General features: G+C 38.7%; 1 protein-coding gene and 1 pseudogene across 3 annotated transcripts; one reads left to right on the top strand and one right to left on the bottom strand.

The window, feature by feature from the left end:
* Window positions 1–8182: 8182 nt before the first annotated feature.
* Window positions 8183–23768, bottom strand: LOC108324582 (uncharacterized). 3 transcript variants are annotated; one of them, XM_052874647.1, is made up of 13 exons: window positions 23511–23768; window positions 23112–23249; window positions 22761–22842; window positions 22161–22237; window positions 21567–21676; window positions 20669–20789; window positions 19510–19626; window positions 19310–19401; window positions 18979–19045; window positions 18798–18876; window positions 18635–18726; window positions 9065–9208; window positions 8183–8447 (listed from the first exon to the last, which is right to left on the bottom strand). In XM_052874647.1, the coding sequence occupies exons 1-13, from the start codon at window positions 23724–23726 to the stop codon at window positions 8307–8309; spliced, it is 1476 nt and encodes a 491-aa protein (XP_052730607.1). In that variant the 5' UTR covers window positions 23727–23768; the 3' UTR covers window positions 8183–8306. The 3 variants fall into 3 exon arrangements, with proteins under 3 accessions (XP_052730607.1, XP_052730608.1, XP_052730609.1); XM_052874648.1 differs by having other exon boundaries at window positions 9065–9126; XM_052874649.1 differs by having other exon boundaries at window positions 9065–9105.
* A 529-nt stretch (window positions 23769–24297) lies between these two features.
* Window positions 24298–26274, top strand: LOC128195891 (heat shock protein 83-like; annotated as a pseudogene).
* The last annotated feature ends 930 nt before the right edge of the window (window positions 26275–27204 follow it).

The following is a 27204-nucleotide window of genomic DNA, read 5'->3' as shown; positions in this document are numbered from 1 at the left end:
ACTGAGCATGGTAAGAATATGTTACTGAAAATTTGGACGAAACGCTATTTCATCAAGATTGATTATACCAGAAAGGGGTACGAGCGCTTGGTATAAGACCGAGCACTACTCCTTACGAGCGCTAGGTGTGAGACCGAGCACTAATAACTTAAAATAAGAGGGTGGATAATTATATTAAGTTACTATTGAGATGGTGCTTACGAACAATAATAATATACAAGTACATATACATATAATAGGTTTATCACATTAGATTCAGGTCCCACTATGCTTGGCCGAACGCTCAAGCATAGTATTACCACACGAAGGCGCTCGTCCTACACTAGGATTCTCTCCAAATGAAAGAATCCTGTTTCAACTAGGTCTACTAGAAAAACCGAACGGTCAATGACCATTCAGTGACGAACGTACTTTATCATAGTGATATCTCATATACAGAATCTTTTACATTCAAACTCCTTTTTTCTTAACTTATAACTTCATAACTTCAGAACTTTATAAAATTCCTATCATAATCAATTTTCATATCTCATACAGCACATATCATATAAGTTTCATATATTTCATACATTATAACCTAATCCATTCATATTTCATTTCATCTCATTCAATATACGAACGTTCATTCCATACAATCATTTCAACCATCATGCATCAAACTCGTTCTATCAACTAAACGAACATTCAGACAGTTCAACAGCAAACAAATCAAATTAAATTAAATAAGCTTCCCTTACCTCTTAAAGTGAACGAACGTAGTAAGGTAAAATACTCTTCGTCTAACTGAGTTCCCTTCTACCCTTACGTTCCACTCCTCTTTAAACTAATTCAAACATCCAATAAACCAACAGAGACTCAGACAGGATAACAGCATGCAACCGGAGCTGGGTTTGCATGTATCAGAAAAACGGACGGATAGGCATAAAGAAACTTACCAGTTTCAGAACTCAGATTTTTTCGGTTCAAAGTGAAGCTTGAGACGCCGAAAGTGCTCCTACGGTCTCTGAATGAGGATCGGAGAAGAGAAAGATGAGTTACAGTAGAGAGAAGGGAGAGTTTTCTAGAGAGAAGAAGGAGAAAATGAAAGATCAGATTTTTGGAAGAAGAAGAAGGGTGCATGCAGAGAGAGTGGGAAGGAGGTTTCAAAAAATCATTTTTTTTTCTTCCCACGTAAAACGAGCGTCCGCTCTTCTGCTGACACCTGCATCCCACTATCTGATTTCAGATCCTCGTTTCTTGACACCTGGCGTCTGTGCAGAGGGTTTTAGGTGCGCTTTAAATGAGCTGACATGAGGGGTTTTGGGTGCATAATTACGAGGTCTGACAAATATAAATATAAAGTAATAACAATAAAGATATTCAAAAATACATTATTAAAATACATCAAAAATATATTAAAAAATAATACATCAAAACATATAAATTACATTATTAAAATATCTCCAAAATTAATATAAAAAAATAAATTAATAAAAATAAACTGGAAAATAAACATGTAACTTTAAACGGATGTGAGCATCCGTCAACGGATGTCAACATCCGTTTAAGGCAAAACGGGTATCGACATCTGTTTTCTCTTAAACGGATGTTGACATCCGCTGAGGGATGCTCACATCCGTTCAAAGATTATACGTTTATTTTTTGAGGGTTTATTAAGCACCTTCACGACGAATCCTTCAAGCACCACCATTCCACCACCACACACCGATCTTGACACGACTGATCAATTGTTTCCACCACCACTTGCAATCTTTCACTAAGCACACCAGCTAATGAAAGTCCACCACACTTTGAGACCACAATTATATCACAATTATATCAAAATTATATCACAATTAAAGAATGAGAGGAAGAAGTGGAACGTGAAAAAGAGGAAGAAGAGCACACAATGAAACAATGAGGAGACGAACGATAAAGAGGAAGAAGAGTTGTCGCTACATACATATAGAGGATTGGAGTGGGTAGAGGTTAAAAAATATTAACTCTAAAATTTTACTAAAGGTAAAATAGGAATGAGAAAATAAAGAGAGGGGCAAAACAAGAATGGGGTGGTGGAGGAAGCAAGGGGTGGTGGTGGAGGGAGCAACACCCAAGTTATTTTAGACTCATGGCCAACCGATGATACCTCTCAGGCCAATAATAATAATTGTCGTTAAGGTATTCAATAATAATAACTGTCGTTGATGGGGAGTTAATAAAAATAATTGTCATTTATTAACAATTAATAGGAATAATGTCATTTATTGATGATTAATGAGGCAAACCTAATGGTAACCTCATTATAATTATTTATAAATATTTGTCTGAAAGGGAGGAACAGGTAACTTTGAACTCTGATAACTAATCCTTATTACAAGATTATTACGCAAAGTCACTGACTTGAGAGTCGGAGTGTCCACACCCTCCCCGCGGCTTGGACAAGAAGACAACTTTCAATGTTTTGAATTAGGGATCTAAATACTACCGAAACACTAAGTAAAATTAAATTAACGTGTTAAGCTTGAGTGATTTTTTTTTCTACCCAAGGGCGAACTTTAAGATCTCCACTCGTTTACCCCTAATCATCATAATCTTTGGGGAGTGTTCATCATACGCTTTTTCAACATGTTCTCTATTAGTATTATATTTTATTAGAAATTATAAACCGTAAATGAAGCTGGCTAAAAAATAAATTAGATTTACAAAATTTTGAATTTAACAAACTTTAACCAAATAAAATGTTGAAAACAATGTGTTAGGAAATGTATCAATAATGTTTCTCTTACAATGCATTTAGTAAGAGAGAAGGAAATAAGGTAGATAAAAATATGAAAAACAAGATTAAATGAAAGTAAAAACTCCTTCCCTTGCTCTTAATATAAAATCATTATTAAAAATTCACATATACTAATAAAAAATCACAAATTTAATTTCATTATTAATAACTTTTGAAATTCTATTTTCACTATTTATTAATAAAAAAACATGCATATTTATAGTATTTAGAAAGGATAAACTAAAAAAATAGTATTTTACGAAGAGTATAGAATGTTTTTACTATCAACTTCTTAAATATGTTTTGTACTAAAAACCGAAAGGAAAAATAAATATTGTTAGTGTTCTTATAAAGTTGAGTATTATCCTACAGTCCTTGATTGGTGTTAATTATATGTGGTCTTATCGAAAGATATCTGCACAAATTTCTGATACTCAAATCAATTTTGGTTTTAATCATGATTATAATAAATGTTGTTGAAAAAGACCCCAACTACTTTAGCAGGAACATATAATATTATCCTTAATGGATTTTTAGTTTTTATCTTTTTGCAGGCATAATCGGAATTCAATCATCCAATAATCACCATTATGTAAACTAACCAGTATTAGCAATTTAATTAGAACATTTGACTAACTTATGGACAATGATAGTTGGTTCTTGCTAACACTGTCTGGACGAGCACTGAACTACTGGTGCTGAGTTGTATTCGATCCGGAGGAGTAATTATCGACCCGACCTATTTGATCGTGTGCAGTGAATTTTATTAATGTTTGGTTTAGGATAAAAGAAGAAATAGAAGAAAAAGCTTGAAAATAATTTCTTCTACAATAATCAACTATGTTGTTTAAAAAACAAACATTTTTCTTACAATTTTAAAGCACCAATTACACAAAAACCACTCATAAATACACAATTTATAGTGATTTTTTAACAGAAAAAGAAAATGTCAACCACACATCCTCTTCTTATTTATGTTTGTACAGATTTATAATGAAATAAAAAATATATAGAACTTACACCTCTTTTTATTTATATATTATATTTTCATTCTGCCGAAGATACTTCATTGTCACTCATAATTTTTCCTCAAATTCTTTACCTTCATCTTTCGTCGAATACAGAATGACTTCCTTGACAGACTTTATTGTGCTGTCTCTATCTTGAACACATTTTCAGACAAAGCCAATGGTAAGATTCAAAGTGAGACACTTTGCCTGATGCAGAAAAAAGGTTATCTCAACTACGCGTCATTTTCGACAACTTGAACCTCACTTTGGGTTTCATTAATGAAAAATCTAAGCATAATAACATTTGTTATATTGATAATGATATTTTGATAACATTTTTTTGACAATATTTTAACATCATTTATGTGTAATTTTGTGATTGATCCAAAATTACTCCACAATCAATAATAATAATCATAAACACCAACATGGACTAATCACAGAATAACACGTAGATTGTGTTAAAATATTGTCAAAAAAATGTTGTCAAAGTATCATTATTCCGAATCACGATATGTTAACAACGTTTTTTTTACAACTTTTTCACAACTGCCATGTGTTAACACGATATTGAAGGAGGTTAAAATGATTTTTTTATTTAAAAAAAGTAACGTGGGACACTGTAATCAAATTACACTTATGAATCCCAAAATACACTTGTCTTTTTCATTCAGAAAAAGAGGGTTCATTCTCTCTCTACAATTTAAATTTTCTGTTCTCTCTCTACTCTTCGTTCTCTCTCTAGTCCTCCCTTCTCTTTGCACTCTCAATTCAAGGTATGTCATTTTTCTTCTCTGTTGAAGGTTTGACCTTTCTTTGTTGAAGGTGTCTCGTTTTTCTATTGAAGGTATGTCCTTTCTTTCTTTAAGGTCTCGTTTTTGTTTTTGTAAATGAAAGCTCTCTTTTGTTTGTTCAAGGTCTCACCTTTTTGGTTTGATTCCGAAGATTGTATTGCGCGAAATGGAATTGTCCGATGAGAGCAAGGTATATGTCGTATGACCTTTGGTTTTCTCCTATCTCGTTTCGGTTTTTGCCATTTCCTTTATTGTTAGAATTTCCTTTTATGGCTTTATACAATTGTAATTTTTGTTAAATTTCAGTTCGTTGATGATGTCGGTGCATCAAGCAAAGAAATTCGTCACTCCTCATTGAAAGCATCAGCTAATACAACTGGAGAGGATTTGAAGGAACAAAAAAAAACCAAAACGTTAAAAAAAACCTTATGAAGGAATGACGATGAAAGCGTTACAAGAGTAAAGCTTGTAGAACCCCGTACATTGGATATCGTCTGAAACATGAGTGAATTTTGTATTTACTGATTATTGGCAGTAGGAGATCAATGTAGATATATGTAAATGTAAATGTAAATATTTTGAATGTTAATAAAGATGCAGGTTATTCCCTTTGTGATTGTCATTTTCATTTGAATTGTTGTTGTTCATTGTTGTTGATCATTCATCAGTTTTGATTTTATGAATAATTTTTGTTCCATTTCAATGTCCTTCATAACCGAAATTTGCCACGTACATTGTGGATGAAAGTCCATTTTTAGGCAAGACATGCCTTGGTAATCGATTACATCATCCTTGTAATCGATTACCAGGATCTAAAGGGCTTTTTGTACAGAAAGTTGGTGTGCATTACCCAACTATAAGAGTCTCACTCTTAGGGAAGATTTTTTGACATTAAGGAGGTTTTTTTGAATATTTTGCAATGGATAACACGTCTTGGTAATGGTTGATGGTGGGAAGTGCTTATCAACCGTAGTTTGCCCATTCCATTCTGGAGGAAAGACCCAATGTGGTTGTAAACTGTAGTTTGCCTACCCCATAACCGTTAAACTCACCCACCCATCTAAAATAAAAAACATGAAACATTAACTTGAAAGTAAACTCATTTAGGAAGCTTAGAAAAACGTTGTTTTTGGGAAATTAACTGCACCTCATACAATGGTCTAAAAATTATGAGTTAGTAGTCATCTCAAAGCTCTTTGAGTCTAAATTCCAACAAAATAAGAATCAACTCATTTGCAATTCGGTGGAGAGAGTTAAGAGCAAAACAAGCACCAAAAGTCAGAAAAACAGAGTTGGGGAGAGTCGTTCATACAATTGGGAGTATAGTTGAAGTTTCTGTACAAATGACCATTTTTTCTCTAGTAATCGATTACATGTAATAATCGATTACCAGGGCAGAAAATAGTCAGAAATGCTTATGGAGCTCATCTAACTTACATGGAAGAACCTAAATGACATTTTTTTATCAACAATTGACCTAACATGTTCATTGGTGCACTAAACACTACTCATGACCATTAAACTCACTCCCCCATCTAAAATAACAAACATGGAACAATAACTTGAAATTAAACTCATTTAGGAAGCTTAGAATAACGTTGTTTTGGGAAATTAATTGCACCTAGTACAGTGGTCTAAAAACTATGAGTTAGCAGTCATTTGAAACTTCTTTGAGTCTAGATTCCAACAAAATAAAAATCAACTCATTTGGAGTTTGGTGGAGAAAGTTAAAAGCAAAACAAGCAGCAAAGGTCAGAAAAACAGAGTTGGGGAGTGTTGTTCATACAGCTGGGGAGTATAGTTGAAGTTTTTGTACAAATGACCATTTTTCCCTTGGTAACCGATTACAAGACCTTTGTAATCGATTACCAGGGCAGAAAATGGTTAGAAATGCTTATGAAGCTTATCTAACTTAAATGAAAGGACCTAAATGACATTTTTTCTCAACAATTCAATGACCTAACATGTTCATTGGTGTACTAAACACCATTCATGACCATTAAACTCACTCACCCATCTAAAATAACAAACATGAAACAGTAACTTGAAATTAAACTCATTTAGGAAGCTTAAAAAAATTTATTTTTGGGAAATTAATTGCGCCTAGTACAATGGTCTAAAAATTATGAATTTGTAGCCATTTGAAAACTCTTTGAGTCTAGATTCCAACTAAACAAGAATCAACTCATTTGGAGTTTGATGGAGAAAGTTTAGAACAAAACAAGCAAGAAAGGTCAGAAAATCAGAGTTGGGGAGTGTTGTTCATCCAGCTAGGGAGTATAGTTGAAGTTTTTGCACAAATAACCATTTTTCCTTTGGTAATTGATTACTAGGGCAGAAAATGACTAGAAATTCTTATGGAGCTATTCTAACTTACATGAAAGCACCCAAATGACATTTTTTCTCAACAAGTGTAAATTGTTGAAGTAAACTCAATCATTCATCAGAAAAAGTGGAAAACCTCACCCAAAAACACAGAAAAACTATAACAAAATTGAAATTGTATTCATCAAAATTGAAATTTTATTGATATAATATTTAATAAGTACATATTATCCATCATTTTTAATGTCGTTTTCTATACTAAGAAGGTTTAGAACTCTCATACAATCAAAATCTCTACACTACAACTTAACATCCTATAATAATTGTAAGTCTAGCAGCACTTGTTCTCTTCACACGTTGTCGTTGTCTAGAATCCAGTCACTTACATACTTTTGTCTAAATCCGAGCAACTCTTCCTGAAATCAACACAATCAACTTAAAGATATTACCACAACGCCAAAATCATCAACACATTCATCAAGTCTTTTAACAAATGTAGTGTTACTTACATTGGGGCTACCAACCTTGACATTGCGCAAAGCCGAAACCTTGAAAAAAGGACACACCTTTACTCCTTGATGGACATTGGGACAATGGGGAAGAGGCCGAATGTGCTTCGGTGGAGAGGACAACGAGAAAAAGCCGCCAACAAAAATAGGGAGATAAGGAGAGACAAAGAAAGGGGAAAATATGCTTCGGTGGAGAGGAAGAGCGAAACAAAGAAACAATCCGATGAGACTCTGGTGAAAACACAATGAGACCAATGGTGGAGAGATTGAGATTGATACCAATGGTGGAGAGAGAGACGACAGAGAGGGAGTGAGACCATTGACACCAATGGTGGAGAGAGATGGGCAAGGGAGAGAGTGAGACCGCGAATAAAAAAAAATGTTTGCTTCCTAAGATGAAACCGTGAAAAGGAGAAAACTAATTTCTCTCTACCTTCCCAAAATGCCTCAATGTACATCTCATTTAGGAAAAGTAACATTTGAAACGGACCGATTGTCATCCGCCACGTGGAGTTGTAAAAAAGTTGGCAAAATTTGGTTGTTAAAAAAACTTTATCCTATATATTAACTCCCCCTGTTAATGGCAAATAGCTGTAACAATCTTCGTTTTGGAAAGCAAAAAGGAACTTAATCGTATTGGAAGGCTTACGTCCAAAAGCTATTATTACTTAAGCATCAATTCACTCCGACGCTGAATTTTACTCGCATTAAGATTTTCAAGACAGTGGAAAAGCCTTTCAGACAGTCTGAAGGTAAAGTTAAGAAAGACAACTTTGGCCGGTCACAGGAGAATCAACAAATATAACCAAGATATTTACTTACTGAAAAAAGTATGGCTAGTTTCTAATGGAAGATATATACAAGGAACATTGATATGTACGGCTCATTGCCTTTTGCGTGATTACACCATCAATTACAATTTTATATATATCCCTTTCTTGTGGAGGAAACCAGAAAAAATACCCCAGAATAAAATCTCAACGATTACAATGGCCATTGTACCCCACTTTTCGGAATGAAATATGGCCTGCATTAAAGCTTCACTGGCGTCAACCTGCATATAAATTACCAAAAAACCAAATTTATTGATTAAGTATGACAAAGGTCTTTGCAATGACATCCCTCCACCAAAAATGCAATTGTGACAAATTAAGGAATGCTATAAAAAAAGTAGTTTTCATAATTCTCGCCATATGAAAACAAACCATGCTATATTCGTTCGACTAAGAAAATGGAGTTAAAGAGCTTTAAGTTTACAGTTTGCTTGAGTAAAGGGAGAAAAATACTTAGAATCATTTCAATTGCAGTGGACAAAATATGTGAAGAGTTATGTAAATGGGTTGCACTATACATTCGGCATTGTCACTTCTTTTTCGTACTAAAAGTATGAAGCAATTTATGATTCCAAATTCTCCGGGTTAAACAAGTATAATCTATACACATCGTCCACAAACAAAGAAGGCAAACAGTTTAATTAGTATTTGGGCAAATGCCACCTGACAGGTCCAATAGCAGTTCAATTCTAATTCCAAAGAGGAGTTTACAGAAATCTGTTGACTCCTATCAGTAAAAGTTTAATCTTCAAAGAAAAAACAAGTTCTAGCTTATATAATAATATAACTTACAATAAAAGAGGAGATATTCAAAGAATAATTGGGAAACAAACATTACCAAATTATTTTCAGGAGAATGCCAATAGAAACCCTGGATAGCTGCAGGGAAAATGTCACAAGCTGCCAATGAATATACAACAAGAGCATTCATTCCCATCCATTGCAGTAAAACTGTAGGCTTTCTGTTATGTTCTATGTCAACCTGCAAGAAAATATGTTTTGATTGCAGGTTTTTAAACAGTTGGCTACGATTATAGTCACCTGTTAAGAACAGAATGTGATAGGTCTTTGAAGGTTTAAGTTAGGAAAAATAAAACATAGAAATTAGTAAGAAGTAGTTAGGGGTAGTTAGGAGGAGTTTAAACAGCAGTCAGGGGAAGTTTTAATTAGTTAGGCGGTTTTTGTCTTTTAAGGAGGGAAAAGTGTACTAGTTTTGGTTGTTGAGTATTTTATTTCTGAACAGGGACTGTTCTGGGTAGAAGGGAATGTTTTCCCTTGAAGGTTATTGTTAGGGGTTGGAAAGTATATGAGAGGAAGAGGTAAGGAGAGAAAGAGAATGGAACCGAACGGTAGAAGGCTGGGAGCGAGTTGACCGAATGGTAGACAAGGGGGATGACCAGACCGAACGGTAGAAGGAGGGGAACGAGTTGACCGAACGGTAGACAAGGGGGACTATCAGGCCGAACGATTGGAAACAGCGAGGAAGCATCCTAACTGATGGGCGGGAAATTAATTAGAGTAATAAGAGAGATATTCTGAGAAGATATTCAGCAAAAGATAATTAGAGTAACAAAGCCATATCTTAGCATATGATTCCGTATAAGTTAAATATAGTAAATAAGGCTAAATATATTCGTATCAGATAATTATAGTAAATAGGATTATTTTCTAATATTCAGTATATTTTGGGAGGGAATTAATTAGTATAAATAAAGGGGAAGACTAGGGTTAAAGGTATGCTTTTGATTTGTGAGTTTTGTAAGAGAGGTTATGCTCTCAGGTAACTGACGGAGATCCTGCTCCCAGTTATTGTTTGTTTCTTGGATTCAGTTATTTCAATTCAATAAAAGAGGTTTATTCAGCTATTTTCCATTGTTCCTTGTATGTGAGAGAGTGTGTGAGGAAACATTCTAGTTACGTTCCATACTCGGATACGTAACAGTTGGGTGGCCAATAGAAAAAAATATGAGTTTGGCAAAGTCCAGATAAGATATTTGGGTCATCGGATATCGGAGAAAGGAGTCGAGATGGACTAGGACAAAGTAAGGGCTGTGGTAGATTGGGAGAAGCCTAAGACGGTGAAGGCTTTGAGGGAGTTTCTGGGCCTGACAGATACTATATGCGGTTTGTGAAGGATTATGGGAAAATTGCCAAACCATTGATCGATCTTCTTAAAAAAGGGCAATTTACATGGACAGAGCAAGCGAAGGAGGCCATGTCTAGATTAAAGAAGGTCGTTACCACTGCACTAGTGCTGGTTCTGCCTGACTTTGACCAGCCTTTCCATATTGAGTGTGATGCATCAGGAAGAGGGATAGGAGCGGTTGTCACACAAGGGAAGAGGCCCATTGCTTTCTTCAGCAAGGCGTTATCGGAGGGATCATTGAGTAAGTCGATATATGAGAAGGAATTGATGGCGTTGGTCTTGGCCATACAACACTGGAGGCCCTATCTATTGGGTCAAAAATTTGTGGTTCACACTGATCAAAGGAGCCTGAAATACCTTTTGGAGCAGCGCATCACCACTTAGAATCAGCAGAATTGGATTGCAAAACTCCTAGGGTATGATTTTGAGATTGTGTACAAGTCGGGGGTAACCAACAGGGTTGCAGACACCCTCTCGAAAGAAGGAGGACAGGAGGAAGAAAAGGAGTTGAGAATTGTGGCCAAACCTTATTGGCAAGATTTTGGCGAGATTCTGGAGGAGGTTGAAGCAGATGAAGCGTTAAAGAAGGTGATAGAAGACCTAAGAAAGGACCCCACCTCGCATCCCTCATTTACCCTAGAACATGATCAGTTACACTATATGATACAATCCTCCACAACGAACCTAATCAAGACTCAAAACTCACACCAAACACACCCGGTAATGAAGAAAGATCTCTTTTATTCACAAAAGAATATCTGTATACAATGAACAATAGAGGCCTAACCCTCTCCACAGGATAAAACCTGTCTAACAAACAATTAACCAAAAGTCCACCCTCCTACACTCACTCTCCTATTTATAATGGTTTCCCTCCTCACTTAACTGCTAAAGACAGTTAAGTGCCAGACCGTTAGTTAGTTAATCGCATCAGTTGTGCCTCTTCCTTCTCTCGTACACTATCCACATCCCCTTATTCCTTTTGGGTCTATCAATACCCTCCGCCTGAAATTCAACCTTGTCCCCAAGGTTGAAGTCAGGATACTGTTCTCTGATAGTTGCCTCGTCCTCCCAAGTTGCCCCATCCGAACTTCCTTCCTGCCACTCAATCAGCAATTGGGGCACTGTCTTCTGTCCTTGTTGAGCTTGCCTTCTCCCCAAAACTCCCACTGGCCAAAAAGACGGCCCTTCTGCTTGCAATTCTCGCGGTAGTTCCTTTTCTACCCTTCGCTCCCCTATAGCCTTTTTTAATTGAGATACGTGAAAAACGGGGTGTATCCGCGCTGTATCTGGTAACTGCAACTTGTAAGCTACCTCCCCTACTCTCTGACTGATCTGGAACGGCCCAAAGTACCTCGCCGACAATTTTGGGTGAAGCCTAGTTGGCATTGAAGTCTGCCTATGGGGTCTTATCCTTAAATAAACCCAATCTCCCACTTCAAAATTCGCTGGTTTCCTCTTCTTGTTCGCTTGCCTTATCATCTGTTCTTGTGCCTTCTCCAAATGAAATTTCAACTGTCTCAAAGCCTCATCACGGGTCAAAAGCTCTTGACTCATCGCCTCAACTAAAGTTTCTCCCGGAATGTATCTATGCAACGAAGGAGGTGGCTTCCCATAGACCGTCTCAAATGGGGTGCACTTTATAGCTCCTTGGTAGCTGGTATTATACCAATACTCAGCCCAAGGTAAGACCGCCATCCATCCTGCTGGTTGCTCCGAACAAAAACATCGAAGGTATCCTTCTAGCACCCTGTTCACGACTTCAGTTTGGCCGTTCGTCTCGGGATGGTAAGCCGTACTCATTTTCAGCTTAAAGAGTTCTTTCCAGAAAAGACTAAGAAACAAGGGGTCTCGGTCACTTACCACCGACTGAGGAATCCCATGTAACCGAACGATCTCCCGTGTGAAAACCTCAGCAACCGTTCGGGCTGTGTAAGGGTGTTTTAAGGGAAGAAAATGAGCGTACTTACTCAGACGATCCACCACAACTAATATCGCATCATGCCCTCTGGATTTGGGTAGCCTCACAATGAAATCTAAGCTCAAATCTTCCCACACCGCGTTTGGAATCGGCAATGGCTGCAATAACCCCTGAGGAGAAGAAGCCAGATATTTGTGTTGCTGACATACACTACATCATGCTACGAACTCGGTCACGTCTTTCTTTATCCCCCTCCAAAATAGGGATTGAGCGATTCTCCGGTAGGTTCGATAAACTCCGGAATGGCCCCCTGCCTGCGTTACGTGAAATTCTGCTAGTAATGTGGGAATCCACGAAGATTTGGCTAACAGCACCAGCCTGCCTTTGTAATGAAGCCTTTCATTCTCCAGAGAATACGCAGGATGGGTGTTCGGGACTGCTTTGATTTCTTCCACCACTTTCTGCAAAATCGGATCCGCTGCCACTTCCCTGGTCACTTCTTCAAAATCTTGCCAGTACGGCCTGGCCACCACCTTGAGTTCTCCCTCCTCCGTGTCTTCCTCTTCTTTTTTCCTCGACAAAGCATCAACTACCTGATTCAACGTTCCTGCCTTATATACGATCTCAAAATCGTACCCCATCAGCTTCGCAATCCAGTTTTGTTGGTTTTGGGTAGTGATGCGCTGTTCAAGCAAGTGCCTTAGACTTTTCTGATCGGTGTGGACCACAAATCGCTGACCCAAAAGATATGGCCTCTAGTGTTGAATGGCCATCACCAGCGCCATTAACTCCTTCTCATAAATTGACTTACTTAGCGTCCTCTCCGACAACGCCTTGCTGAAGTAGGCAATAGGTTTCTTATTCTGCATCAGCACCGCTCCGACTCCTCGACCAGACGCGTCACATTCAATATGGAACTGCTGCCGGAAATCTGGCAAGGATAATACGGGCGCCGTCGTCATTGCTTCCTTCAGATTTTCCCATGCCTCCTCGGCCTTATCGTTCCAAGCGAACCCCCCTTTTTTTAACAACTCCGTTAACGGTTTGGCAATCTTGCCGTAGTCTTTTACGAACTTCCGGTAATACCCCGTTAGTCCCAAGAACCCTCTCAGCCCCTTCAGAGTTCTCGGTCTGGCCCACTCCTTTACTGCCGATACCTTCTCTGCATCCATTTCGACCCCTTTTTGCGAAATCACATGGCCCAAGTACCTTACTTTAGTCTGCCCAAACTCACACTTCCCCTTATTTGCCACCCAGCAACCATGCTCCAAGACGGACAACACCATCTCCACATGCTTCAGATGCTCCCCCCATGACCGGCTGTAAACTAAGATATCGTCAAAAAAGACGAGAACGAACCTTCTCAAAAAGGGTTGGAAGACACTGTTCATTGAACTTTGAAAAGTCGTCGGCGCGTTAGTGAGTCCGAAGGGCATCACCACAAATTCGTAGTGCCCTTGATGCGCCCGGAATGCTGTCTTCTCTATATCCCCCTTGTCCATGCGAATTTGGTGATATCCCGCTTTCAAATCTACCTTTGAGAAGTAACACGCTCCCTTCAGCTCATCCAACAATTCTTCAATCACGGGAATCGGAAATTTGTCCGATACGGTGGCCCGATTGAGCGCCCTGTAGTCGACGCAAAACCTCCAGCTCCCGTCCTTCTTCTTCACCAAAATGACTGGGCTCGAATACGGGCTGTGGCTCGGTCGGATCACCCCAGTTCGAAGCATTTCCGCAACTTGTCGTTCGATCTCACCCTTCATGACGTGCGGATACCGATAAGGCCAAACGTTCACTGGATCCATTCCCGCCTTCAGCTTTATCTGGTGCACACTCTCTCTTTCAGGTGGAAGACTAGTGGGCTCTGCGAACACCTTGTGATACCGGCCCAATAATTTTTCCAGTTCCTCCTTCTGTCTTTCAAAAAGGTCCTTGCCATTTTGATTCACGTTCTGGGCCTCCAGCAAGCCCAACTCCCAAATCAGTAAGTAGACTTCCACGTCATCAACTTTTGATAAAGTTCTGGGTCCCACGATCTTTCTTTCTAATGTGGGGTCACCTTTAATGGTGATCTCCTCTTCTCCCTGTCGGTAAGTCATGATTAAGGTTCCCCAGTCCACCGTCACCTTCCCCAATTTCCTCAACCAGTCTATCCCCAGAATTAACTCTACCCCACCTAACTCGAACAAATAAAACCGTTCAACGATATCAGCTTCTCCGACCTTTACTGCCACCTGTTCACAACACCCTATAATCTTCTTCCGTTGACCATCCCCCAAGCACACGAGATACGGCTGGGTATCCTCTACCTTCAACCCCAGCTCCTCCACTACTCCGCGACTAATGAAATTGTGGCTCGCGCCACTGTCGATCAGCACCAAGACCTCTCACCGACCTATCCGCCCCCACAACTTCATCGTTTTGGGGGACGACAACCCCCCTGCTGACAAAGCCGACAGTTCCATTTGAGCGATGTTCACTTTTATTTCCGTCTCGCCGCCGTCTTCCTCCTCCTCATCCACCACGATCGACATGCGAAGTCCTCGTTCCGGGCACCGATGACCCGGACCAAACGGCCCTCCGCAACGGAAGCATTTGCCCTCCTCTCTCCTTTTCAAGTACTCCGCATAAGGTAGGTTTCGCGGGCCTCGATCTCTCCCGTCACCGGTGTTTCTGGCGACGCCTCCTCCTTGGGCCGTCTCCCTCTTAACCGACCCGACACTCTCGCTGGCTCCCCCTCGGTTCTGCGTTTCTCTCGGTGGGTCCACTCGCGCGACTGTTCTCGCCGACCACCCCCACGAACTTAGATTTTTGAAACCCGATCCTCCTCCCGTCTTCAACGGCGCACATAACTTTTCAACGTCCCTCGCGACCCGCATCGCGGTCATAAGGTCTGGCGGATCATGCGGTCTCACCTGGTCGCTCACCTCTTCCCTGAGTCCCGCCATAAAATAACTCAGGATTTGCTCCTCTGGAATTTGAGTCGCCTGACCCACTAACACCTCAAAATCCCTAACGTAGTCTTCCACTGGCCCCGTTTGTCTGATCGCCGACAGCTTCTCATAGACGTTTCCCCGAGTTCCTCCTCCGAAGCGAATTCCCAACGCTCTTTTCAACCCTTCCCACGAGTAGTTCTTGGTCTTCTCCCGCCAGAAGCGGAACCAGCTTCCGGCGTACCCCTCCATGCTAATAAACGCCAGTTGCATCTTCTCCTCTTCTTCCACTTTTTGTACCTCGAAAAACTTTTCCGCCCGCCTCATCCAATTCCAGGGTTCACCACCTTCAAACACGGGCAATTCCACCCGCTTCCGCCAATTGATCATCGCCCCCGTACGTCCTGCTCCGTTTTGTCCCCCATCATCTCCTGATCCTCCGGCGTTATCATTTACAGACGATTCACTTCCATCTCGTCGCACCCCTCTGTTGTCGATCTTGCGGTCTTTCAAGATCGTCAAAATCGTTTGGATATCTTGGCGCATCATCTCACAGTTCTGCCTTAGCGTCCCAGTTTCATGCCACAGGTACACCGTTTCCGCTTTCGTTTCTGCCAACGCCACCTCTACCGCTTCCATCTGTTCCGCAACCGTCACCGCTCTTCCCTCCATCACGATCGGCTATCAATGGATCCGACAGGTCGGACCAATTTGATACAATCCTCCACAACGAACCTAATCAAGACTCAAAACTCACACCAAACACACCCGGTAATGAAGAAAGATCTCTTTTATTCACAAAAGAATATCTGTATACAATGAACAATAGAGGCCTAACCCTCTCCACAGGATAAAACCTATCTAACAAACAATTAACCAAAAGTCCACCCTCCTACACTCACTCTCCTATTTATAATGGTTTCCCTCCTCACTTAACTGCTAAAGACAGTTAAGTGCCAGACCGTTAGTTAGTTAATCGCATCAGTTGTGCCTCTTCCTTCTCTCGTACACTATCCACGTCCCCTTATTCCTTTTGGGTCTATCACTATAAGAGGAGGCTTGTGATTTCATCTCACTTGGCCTGGGTGCCTAAGCTGATAGCAGAGTTTCACACGACTCAGACAGGAGGGCATTCAGGGGTTTATTGGACTTATCGCAAGGTAGCACAATCACTTTACTAGATAGGAATGAAGAAAGCAGTGACTGACTTGGTTGCAAGCTTCCTGGTATGCCAACAGCATAAATATTTGTCATCCTCTCCGCAGGGGTTGCTGCAGCCTTTACCCATACCCAATGCCATTTGGGAAGAGATAAGTATGGATTTTATCGTGGAGTTGCCTAAATCCCACGGGTATGGTGTTGTGCTGGTAGTAGTAGACCGTCTCAGTAAATATGGTCATTTCATACCATTGAAACACCCATATTCCGCCTGTACCATAGCTGAAGTGTTTGTGAAGGAGATTGTCCGGGGGTACCAATATCTATCGTGAGTGATAGGGATCCACTGTTTCTGAGTTTTTTTTGGAAGGAGCTATTTAAACTGCAGGGGAGTCAACTGAAGATGAGCACAACCTATCATCCTGAATCCGATGGGCAGACCAAGGTTGTGAACAGGGTGTTGGGGGGTTATCTGAGATGCTTTTGCTCAGAACAACCAAAGGGATGGAGCTTAGTACTACCCTGGGCGGAATATTGGTACAATACCATCCATCAAGAGGCGGCGGGATGTACTCCGTTTGAAACAGTGTATGGGAGATCTTCCCCTTCTTTGCACAGGTTCATACCAGGGGAGACCTTAGTGGAAGCAGTCAGCCAGGAGTTGCAGACAAGAGACGAAGCACTAAAACAGCTAAAGTTTCATTTAGCAAGGGCCCAGGAACTGATGGTGAAACAGGCCGACAAAGCAAGACGACCAGCAGATGTGGAGGTGGGAGATTGGGTGTACTTAAAGATCAGACCGCACAGGAAGACCTCAATGCCATCCAGAATGCATCCTAAGTTAGCCGCACGGTACTTTGGACCTTTCCAAGTCATACAGAAGATTGGAGAAGTGGCCTTTAAGCTTCAATTACCAGATACCACACGGATACATCCAGTTTTCCATGTATCTCAATTGAAGAAGGCAGTGGGGGAAAGAAGCGTAGAGAAGGAACTGCCATCAAACTTGCAGGTGGAGGGACCATCTTTTTGGCCGATCAAAATTTTGGATAGAAGACAGATACAGCAAGGGAAGGACGAGGTGCAACAAGTGTTAATAGAATGGCAAGAGGGGGGACCAGATGGAGCAACATGGGAAGACGCTCTGACAATCAGAGACCAATATCCAGACTTCAACCTTGGGGACAAGGTTGATCATCAGGCGGTGGGTAATGTTAGGGGTTGGAAAGTATATGAGAGGAAGAGGTATAGGAGAGAAAGAGAAGGGAACTGAACGGTAGAAGGCGGGGAGCGAGTTGACTGAACGGTAGACAAGGGGATGTCCAGACTGAACGGTAGAACCGAGTTGACCGAACGGTAGACAAGGGGGGACGACCAGGCCGAACAGTTGGAAACAGTGAGGAAGCATCCTAACTGTCACAACATTTAGGATGGGCGGGAAATTAATTAGAGTAATAAGAGAGATATTTTGAGAAGATATTCAGCAAAGGATAATTAGAGTAACAAAGTCATATCTTAGTATATGATTCAGTATAAGTTAAATATAGTAAATAAGGCTAAATATATTCGTATCATATAATTATAGTAAATAGGATTATTTTCTAATATTCAGTACATTTTTGGAGGGCATTAATTAGTATAAATAAAGGGGAAGACTAGGGTTAAAGGTATGCTTTTGATTTGTGAGTTTTGTAAGAGAGGTTATGGTCTCAGTAACTGACGGAGATCCTGCTCCCAGTTATTGTTTGTTTCTTGGATTCAGTTATTTCAATTCAATAAAAGAGGTTTATTCAGTTATTTTCCATTGTTCCTTGTATGTGAGAGTGTGTGAGGAAACATTCTAGTTACGTTCCATACTCGGACGTAACAGTTATTGATTGTTTTCAGTATTTTCCATTCAATAAACTGCTGCCTCACAGTGAGGATTCATTTCTCTGTTTGTGATTGCTTATTTTGAGATAGTATCTAGGTTTCTTGTCCCCAAGAAACCTAACAGAATGTCACCATTTTTTTTGGCAGTGATTCAACTGGGTTAACAAATGGGCTCAAGAAGTGCACCAGATAAGGCCATTGAGGGCTGTAAGGGTGATCCCAAACATGGCCCTCAAAACAAATGTACATTTTTCCATTGGTAGTGGGAGATTAACGTCATTAAGTACCAGCCTACCACCTTTTGTTTATTTTCCTACAATCTCTGCTTTCCTGGGATATAAAATATTTCTACTTAGGGGACAAGGATGAACTTACAATGTAATAGATAGCAGTCAAGACTAAGCCCGATGCCCCTGCAGTTATGAACATGTAGCTTAACGTGTACAGTGCTTTTGATAAAGGAATTCCTGAAAAAGCAATTCAGCTGTCAGAGAATAGGACCCTATTTATCTTAATAAATTTATGATTAGAAGAGTACCTAAAATCTCCAGAATGTATCCTACTAACAATAGAGCGAAGGAAAACACAGACCAAAGAAGTACCCTCTGCTTGTTATCCTGAATGGACAAGACAGCAGTTGAATCATAAAAAGTAGACATATCCCAGGGACAAATTTAAATTTTCCAGCTAAGGCATCATAAAGGAATCATAACCGAAACCTGAAAAAGTACAATTATGCGACCATATTGTAATCCCATGAAGCAAGTAATTGCAGCCATGAGTGAACTGGAAGATTAAAGAAAATCAATTAGCAGACATTACATTGACTATATTTTAAAGTTGTCAGTGCCAATCTAATATCAAGGAAAAAAATTACCAACACATGAGAGAACATATTAAGAAAACATGAACTAAGTACTCTGCAAAAGCTCAATAAAATAAAATATCTTCTTTTTGGAGACTCAAAATTATAAGATTTAATCATAGTTTCCAATGCCACTGTAATAATTATAAAATGATAAAAGAAGGGAGCAGGGAATGCTTTTCCACCTCAAAATACCCTCTGGATCAAATGGTGCAAGGCACCATCCAGGTGAATTTGGAGGCAAGGGTCCATAATCAGGAGAGTTGACACTACACTCCTGAGAATGGAAAGGTCAGGAATAAGATCATTTAACAGATAAGATATTTTAAATTTGAGGTGGCAGTATATTCAATAAAAGAGTAAAGAGTTACTGAGGATAAATAACCTTTGTCCTTATATACACAGGTCGCTGGTACAAATGATCTTCACCAAGAATTAATCTATCAACAAATCCCACTGCATTACAAGGAGGTTCAAGACTTCCCCTCACTTCACAATGAACCTGGCATACGAAAATGCATAACTACAAACCAATTTTTCCCAGTAGCTAGGAGAATCATAAAAAAACCACATAATTTAAAAATGATAATCATGAAAACCTAGCCATCATAATCCATGAAAAATGAAATTAAATGTCAATCATCATAATGTCACACGACATCCATCTGCATCTATTCTCTAATATTTATGGATTATCTATGAATATTACTCTCTTTAGATTATTGTTTTCTCAGTTCATTAAAGTAAGAACTCTAAATCATTTTTAAATAGCAAGATGCTTTGATGCTAGTCTACCAGAGTTTCATCATTTTATGAAATACAAATTGAAGTTTGAATTTTGAAAAGTGAAAAGTCATGGTTTAGTCAAAGAGACTGGTGATATTTAAAAATTTTGAAGTACAAAACAGAAGTTTATATGCCATCCGATACTAAACAACTACTTGATGGTGTAAGCAGATTTTCAAGGTCATTGTTTGGCCAATATTTAGACAGCTCAAACTACTGATGGGATTTTAGAATCTAGGGTGTTACAGAAATTATGTGTCATAAAAAGAGGCTATCACTAAACATGCAATTCTATTTCTAAACAAAATACAACAATTGTAAGCACGCTGATCTATGAGAATTAACCATGATCAAAATACAGCTTATGAATACTTTCACAATTATAAAAGAGTTTTCTTTTTCAGCAAAATAGGGGAGAGGTTTCAGAAATGATTACTTGACAGCTGTCACAAAGGAAGGATTGACTATCAGCAATAATAACCCACATTACATGTAACATAGAGACCAATAAAGAAAAACCCTATTATATTCTAAGAGTAGCTTTTTCACCAGAATTGGGCTGGTCGATGCCTGGGGGTTATAGATTATATATTTAACAAAGATTCCACAAAGAATATCAGCAATAAGAAACCAAATTACATGTTGACTTTGTCTACTGTCTGCAACGTGTCATGAGTTAAGCACACAAGATGAAGTGATAAATAAAATTTTTTTAATATGTCTTTCAGCATTCAATACAACAGTAACCAAATCCTTACATTTTGAATAATTGTTAAATGACTGGACCCAAACATATTAGAATGTTCAAATTTCCAATTTGGAACGTAGAGACCGTAGAGCAAGCAAAGGTACACTGAGCATAGTAAGATAGAAACCATCCTGCATAAAGAAATAAGCAATCAGCACCAAAGAATATCACAAGGCAACCAAAGGTAGTGCCCACGGAAGTTTAATTTTGACAATTAGATGCCGGGAGCTAGTATCTTGATCCATTACAATAACCTGAATTCAATTTATTTATTTATTTTTGCAAAAAGGTAGCTTGAAAATTTTATAAAAGATATGTTCATGCTTTTGAATAAAGTATACACATTTTAGCCTAACAATGTGAAGGAAAAGTTGCCATGATTCACAACTACTCCATTAATATTTTGTAATGAAGTTCGGGTGCAAGTTGCAGCATCAGTTTATATTGAATTATCAGGTTCAAATGATGGCAGATACATTTTCATCTCAAGAGATTAAAATCCAGTCAACAAAAGTTGAAAACATACCAGAACATGCAGAAAAAGAAAAAAATGTTTATCTTAATCAAGTTTTAACCTTAAAATACAGCATAGTGAACTTGTGTATCAAAAAAGATCCATGACACATGACAAGTACGTCCATTTCATATGAGAATGTCAAAATAAAAACTTAAGGGCATTATAGAACCCAAAGTACCATGCATTATCATGAATCAGGTAGCAGAATCTGCATCAATATGTAATGAGAATTGGCACAAAGAAATCATCTATACAAACATTTTTAAGAAAATAACAAAGAAACATGGCATTGTTATGCATAGTTTATAGCAAAATTCAACATAGAAGTTGAAACTTTTAATCGCAAAGCTCAGTCCCCTGGAAGAACTAAATACCAGAAAAGTAAACTAACCACTGAATGGAGTATTTCCTCACAAAAGCTGCCGGTGAGTCAACCAAAATATTATGGTTTACAAGCCAAATCTCTGATATTGAGGCCAAGAAATATCCAATAGATATCCTCTGGATACCATACAAGAAAATTATGTATCAAACTCAGCACATTTATAAAAATTAAAGTGATAGGTGATTGGTTATTTTCTTAAGTGCCAACTTGTTTGCTCAGCTAATACCTATATCCTACAATAGTACAACTAGTTTCAATGACATATGACCCTTGTACTTATCGCAAATCTGAAACCATCCTTAACATAAAACATAAGTGAGAAAACACTGTATTTACTTTCACAACACAATTCACAAAGCATTGACTATAGTCAAGAAGTAACATTATAAAGATCACAATCGAAAATCACTCATTAATTGTAGATCAAATAGATAAGTTATTTGACAAAACATTAATTAAAATAACAATTGTTAGTGGCATGTAGTAAATCATAAAAGAAATAACATGTACAACAATAATACCAAACCTACTGAATTAGAAATAATGGAAAGAAAACAAGCTTAACAAGTTACGGTTTACAAATTTACTAGTAGCAGTTACCTGAAGTACACCAAGCCAGCGAATTTTACTCAAATCAACTCCGTACGTCAATTTGCCACGTCCATGGAAATACCCACCTATGAACAATTTTCAGACAAAATCATTAAAGCTATAGTTTTCAATTGCATCACTTATACATACAGAGAAAATAAAGTTGAATTAAGTTTTAAGTACCAGATAAATTTGGATATTTTCAATAGAGAGTTCCAATTTATTTTTTTTGTCTATTAAGTAGTCAAAATATTTTTATTTTTCAATTTAGTAGCATGACTTTTATATTGTATAGTTACGTTGCTTACTTATTTTCAAGTGTTAACAATGTGAGATTTTGGAAGACAACGAGGCACGATACCCACGGAAAAATTAAATGGCAAGAACTAGGTTGAAAGATAAAAAATTGAGTATTCAACATACCAAAAAACTTGCATAGAGACTCAGTTAAAAATACTCAAATTTATCATGGACTTAAAACTTAATTAAGCCTTTAGTAAATAATAAGAATAATGAATAACAAGCACAAAGGAATACATGAGAACTTTGCGTGACAAGTTTCAGCTGGTTGCGAGGGTAGCGAAATGGAAGAAAAACAAGTGAACATACCTTGAAGTAACAGCCCCAAAAGGAAAAGCTTAATTGTCCTCAATACAACTTTTTTCGTGGCATTGGGTTTGCTAGAGACTTTCTGAAGGTTGTCCAGAAATGAAAACATCGTTCAAAGTTATTGTTCTTTCATAATTTGTACGTCTATATATATATATATATATATATATATATATATATATATATATATATATATATATATATATATATAAGAAAACCACTAACATATATAAATATGAATAAAAAATAGTGGCCAAAGTCCAAAACATCACTCATTAAGTGATACACAGTACAAAACCACGACATAGAACACCAGTGTCGTAAGTTTTCGGAATTTGCGAGATTACGTACCTTGAATACAAGAGCAATCGAAATGCCAACCACAAAGAGAAAAAATGGCATTACAAAATCTGCTAGTGTCACCCCAAACCATGGTGAATGATTCAAGGACGGGAATGCTCTTCCGACGTCATCAACTAATATCATCAACTGCAGCGGAATTTAAAAGATTCATTTAAATGCAAGGAGAAGCAACTAGATTCCAATTATCCAAATCACAATATGTATACACGTAACTAACTGTAATTATCGAAATAATAGAAGCTAATTTTCTTCGCCTTGTATCATCGATGGCAAGCAATTAACGCAAAGCTAGTGAAAGTAATTAGAACCGTCTTGAATTAGCGGCGCTTTGGAATTAATCATACACATGAAGTAATTGAAGTGATGAAAGAAGTAGTGGAGACAAACCGCAACGGTTAGACCGCGGAAGACATCGAGAGAAGCAAGGCGTTGGTTAGGAACGGGAAGAGAGGGTAAAGCTAGTGTTTCTGTATGAGTGAATGGCAGAGGAGAGATAGTGTCTTCATTTTGGTGAAGGATGTGAACTGAAGAATCAAGATCATGGTTGATGATGAGAGGTCTTCGCCGTTCTCCGGCGACACCATCATATTCTTCTCCCGGCATTTCTTCCAACAAACTTGTCTTCGTTACAGTCCAAGTCTCCCACGAGGCTATTTTAGTATTTTTAATCGTTGGGTGTGGGCTCCGGTATTTGGGCTAAAACCCGTATCAATGTTGGATTGGGTATGATTTTGCCTCTAACATATGGCGTTGCTCCCTCCACCTCCCCGTTTCCTCCCTCCACCTCTTCAACTTTCTCCAATTTTTTTTCAATTACAAAAACAACCTTTTGTTTTACCTTTTTTAACCTTTTTACATTTTTACTTTTAATGTTATTTACCAAACCCTACATATTCACTTTTACTTTGCTCACAGCCCACCCCCCAAAGCTTTCTTTTGATATCCGCCTCTTCTTCTCACCTCCGTCACACTTTCTTCTCTCTTCTTCCCACCTCCATCACACTTGTCATCCAAACTCTACCTTTGCTCTCTGTGGTGGTACGGTGCGGTGGTGTGGTGCGATGGTGCGGCTGTTCTTGTTGTTCATGGTGTAGTGGTGTGTCGCTGTACGTGGTGGTTCGCTTTACTGATTGGTGGTGTGTGCTGCAGATCTTCCTTCCTCTACCAGGTGTGTTCGTTTTTTTACTCTTATAACTTGTGCATTCTGCTCTGTGCAATTCGCTCATTTTCCTTCTCGCGATTCCTTCTCTTATAAATCTGTGATTCTTTGTGGTTATCATTTGATATTCAATGGCGGACGCTGAAACCTTCGCTTTCCAGGTTGAGATCAACCAACTTCTGAGCCTCATCATCAACAACTCTTTTGATGCTTTGGATAAGATTCGATTTGAGAGTTTAACCGATAAGAGCAAGCTCGATGCTCAGCCTAAGCTCTTCATTCGACTCGTGCCCAACAAGGCCAACAATACCTTTTTCCATTATTGACAATGGCATTGGAATGACTAAAGCAGACTTGGTGAACAACCTGGGTACTATTGCGAGGTCTGGGACCAAGGAATTCATGGAGGCGCTGCAGGCTGGTGCTGATGTAAGCATGATTGGGCAGTTCGGTGTGGGGTTCTACTCTGCATACCTTGTCGCAGAGAAAGTCATTGTTACTACCAAGCATAATGATGATGAACAGTACATTTGGGAATCTCAGGCTGGTGGCTCTTTCACTATTATTAGGGACACTAAGGGCGAGCAACTCGGAAGGGGAACTAAGATTACTCTCTTCCTCAAGGAAGATAAGTTGGAGTACTTGGAGGAAAGGAGGATCAAGGATCTTGTAAAGAAGCACTCTGAATTCATTAGCTATCCTATCTACCTTTGGACGGAGAAGACAACCGAGAAAGAAATTAGCGATGACGAAGATAATGAGCCCAAGAGGGAGGAAGAAGGGGATATCGAGGATGTCGACGAGGAAAAAGAAAAAGATTCTAAGAAAAATAAGAAGATCAAGGAGGTTTCTCACGAGTGGCAACTGATCAACAAGCAGAAACCAATTTGGCTGCGGAAGCCAGAAGAGATCACCAAAGATGAGTACGCTTCTTTCTACAAGAGCCTGACCAACGACTGGGAGGAGCACTTGGCTGTGAAGCATTTCTCTGTGGAGGGCCAGCTTGAGTTCAAGGCCATTCTCTTCGTTCCAAAGAGAGCGCCCTGTGATCTGTTTGACAACAGGAAAAAGATGAACAATATCAAGCTTTACGTCAGGAGGGTGTTCATCATGGACAACTGTGAATAGCTCATTCTTGAGTACCTTGGATTTGTGAAAGGTGTTGTTGACTCCAATGACTTGCCCCTCAACATTTCTCGTGAGATGTTGCAACAAAACAAGATCTTGAAGGTGATCAAAAAGAATCTTGTGAAGAAGTGTATTGAAATGTTCAACGAAATTGCACAGAACAAGGAAGACTACAATAAGTTCTATGATGCTTTTTCAAAGAACTTGAAACTGGGTATCCACGAGGATAGCCATAACAGGTCCAAATTGGCTGACTTGCTGAGGTACTACTCAACAAAAAGTGGCGATGAAATGACAAGCTTGAAGGATTACGTTACGAGAATGAAGGAGGGACAGAAGGACATTTACTATATCACTAGAGAGAGCAAAAAGGTTGTGGAGAACTCACCCTTCTTGGAGAGACTGAAGAAGAAGGGCTATGAAGTTCTGTACATGGTGGATGTTATTGATGAGTATGCAGTCGGACAACTAAAGGAGTATGATGGGAAGAAATTCGTTTCAGCTACAAAGGAGGGGTTGAAACTGAATGATGAAATTGAGGAAGAGAAGAAGAAAGAAGAGAAGAAGAAATCCTTTGAGGAGCTCTACAAGGTCATCAAGGACATTCTAGGAGACAAAGTGGAGAAGGTTGTTGTCTCGGACAGAATTGTTGATTCCCCTTGTTGTTTGGTTACTGGTGAGTATGGATGGACAACAAACATGTCTCAGATCCGTCGACGGATGTCGCACGCCAAACGGATATGGGATATCCGTTTATTAATTTTTTTTATTTGAAATGTATATATAGATTTATTTAAATTTAGTTTTTATTTTAATTTATTAGTGGAAAAGCTTTTTTTTAATTTAGTTATTCAATTATTATTTATTTAATTATTTCTAGAAATTTAAAAGTGATGATATATAAACGGATTTACCACCTCCGTTCACGGATATGCTGGAGGTTGTTAATTCTATTTTTTTACTTATTCATTTTCTAACCAACCTCATCTCCTACCACCTAATAATCAAGACGTAGCAGCCAGTCATGCACAACATACTATTTCTTCAACTTACTTTTTACGTTAAATTACCCATGCTATTCAATTATTTATTTGTACTACAAACTCTTCTAACCAGTAACCCTCTTCTTCTATACTTAATTACTAACTTCTCTGTATGACTATAAAACCATGCTCATTTTCACAATAAAATATTACTCCTCTTAATCACTTGAACCCCAACTTGCTGCTGCCACTATTATTTAAACACCAAAACCATATCTTCTTCTTCTAACACTACCTTTACGAAACTATAAACCTCCACCCTTTTCTTCATTCATTTTCTTTTAACAGTGCTTATTTCCCCATAACTATTTCACATTCCCTCTTAATTCATAAAACCACAACGGCCTTATTTGCTTTTCAATCTTATATATATAAACGATGCCTTAAAATCCATATGCATAAAAATTCTAAACTTAATATCTTTCAATCCTAAACAGATGTTGACATCCGTTGACGGATGCTCACATCCGTTGACGGATGCTCACATCCGTTGACGGATGCTCACATCCGTTTAAGGGTTTTCCAGGTTAATTAGATTCAAGTTTGTTACGTACGCTTGCAACAATTCCCAATAAGAACGAGAGTATGAACGTAATAGAGAATGAATAGGTTATGTGTGGGGAAATGGACAGAAATTATAAAATTTTAACCCTAAAAATAAACTTTTAGTGAAGGATAAATCAGGAATAAAAAAATAGAGTGAGGGGTAAAAGAAAAAAGGAGAGGTGGAGGGAGAAAACGGGGAGGTGAA

Source organism: Vigna angularis, chromosome 3 (genome assembly GCF_016808095.1).
Source record: "Vigna angularis cultivar LongXiaoDou No.4 chromosome 3, ASM1680809v1, whole genome shotgun sequence".
Classification (NCBI taxonomy): domain Eukaryota; kingdom Viridiplantae; phylum Streptophyta; class Magnoliopsida; order Fabales; family Fabaceae; genus Vigna; species Vigna angularis.
The sequence above is the reverse complement of the archived record's forward strand: the minus strand, read 5'-3'. Positions and strand labels throughout refer to the sequence as shown.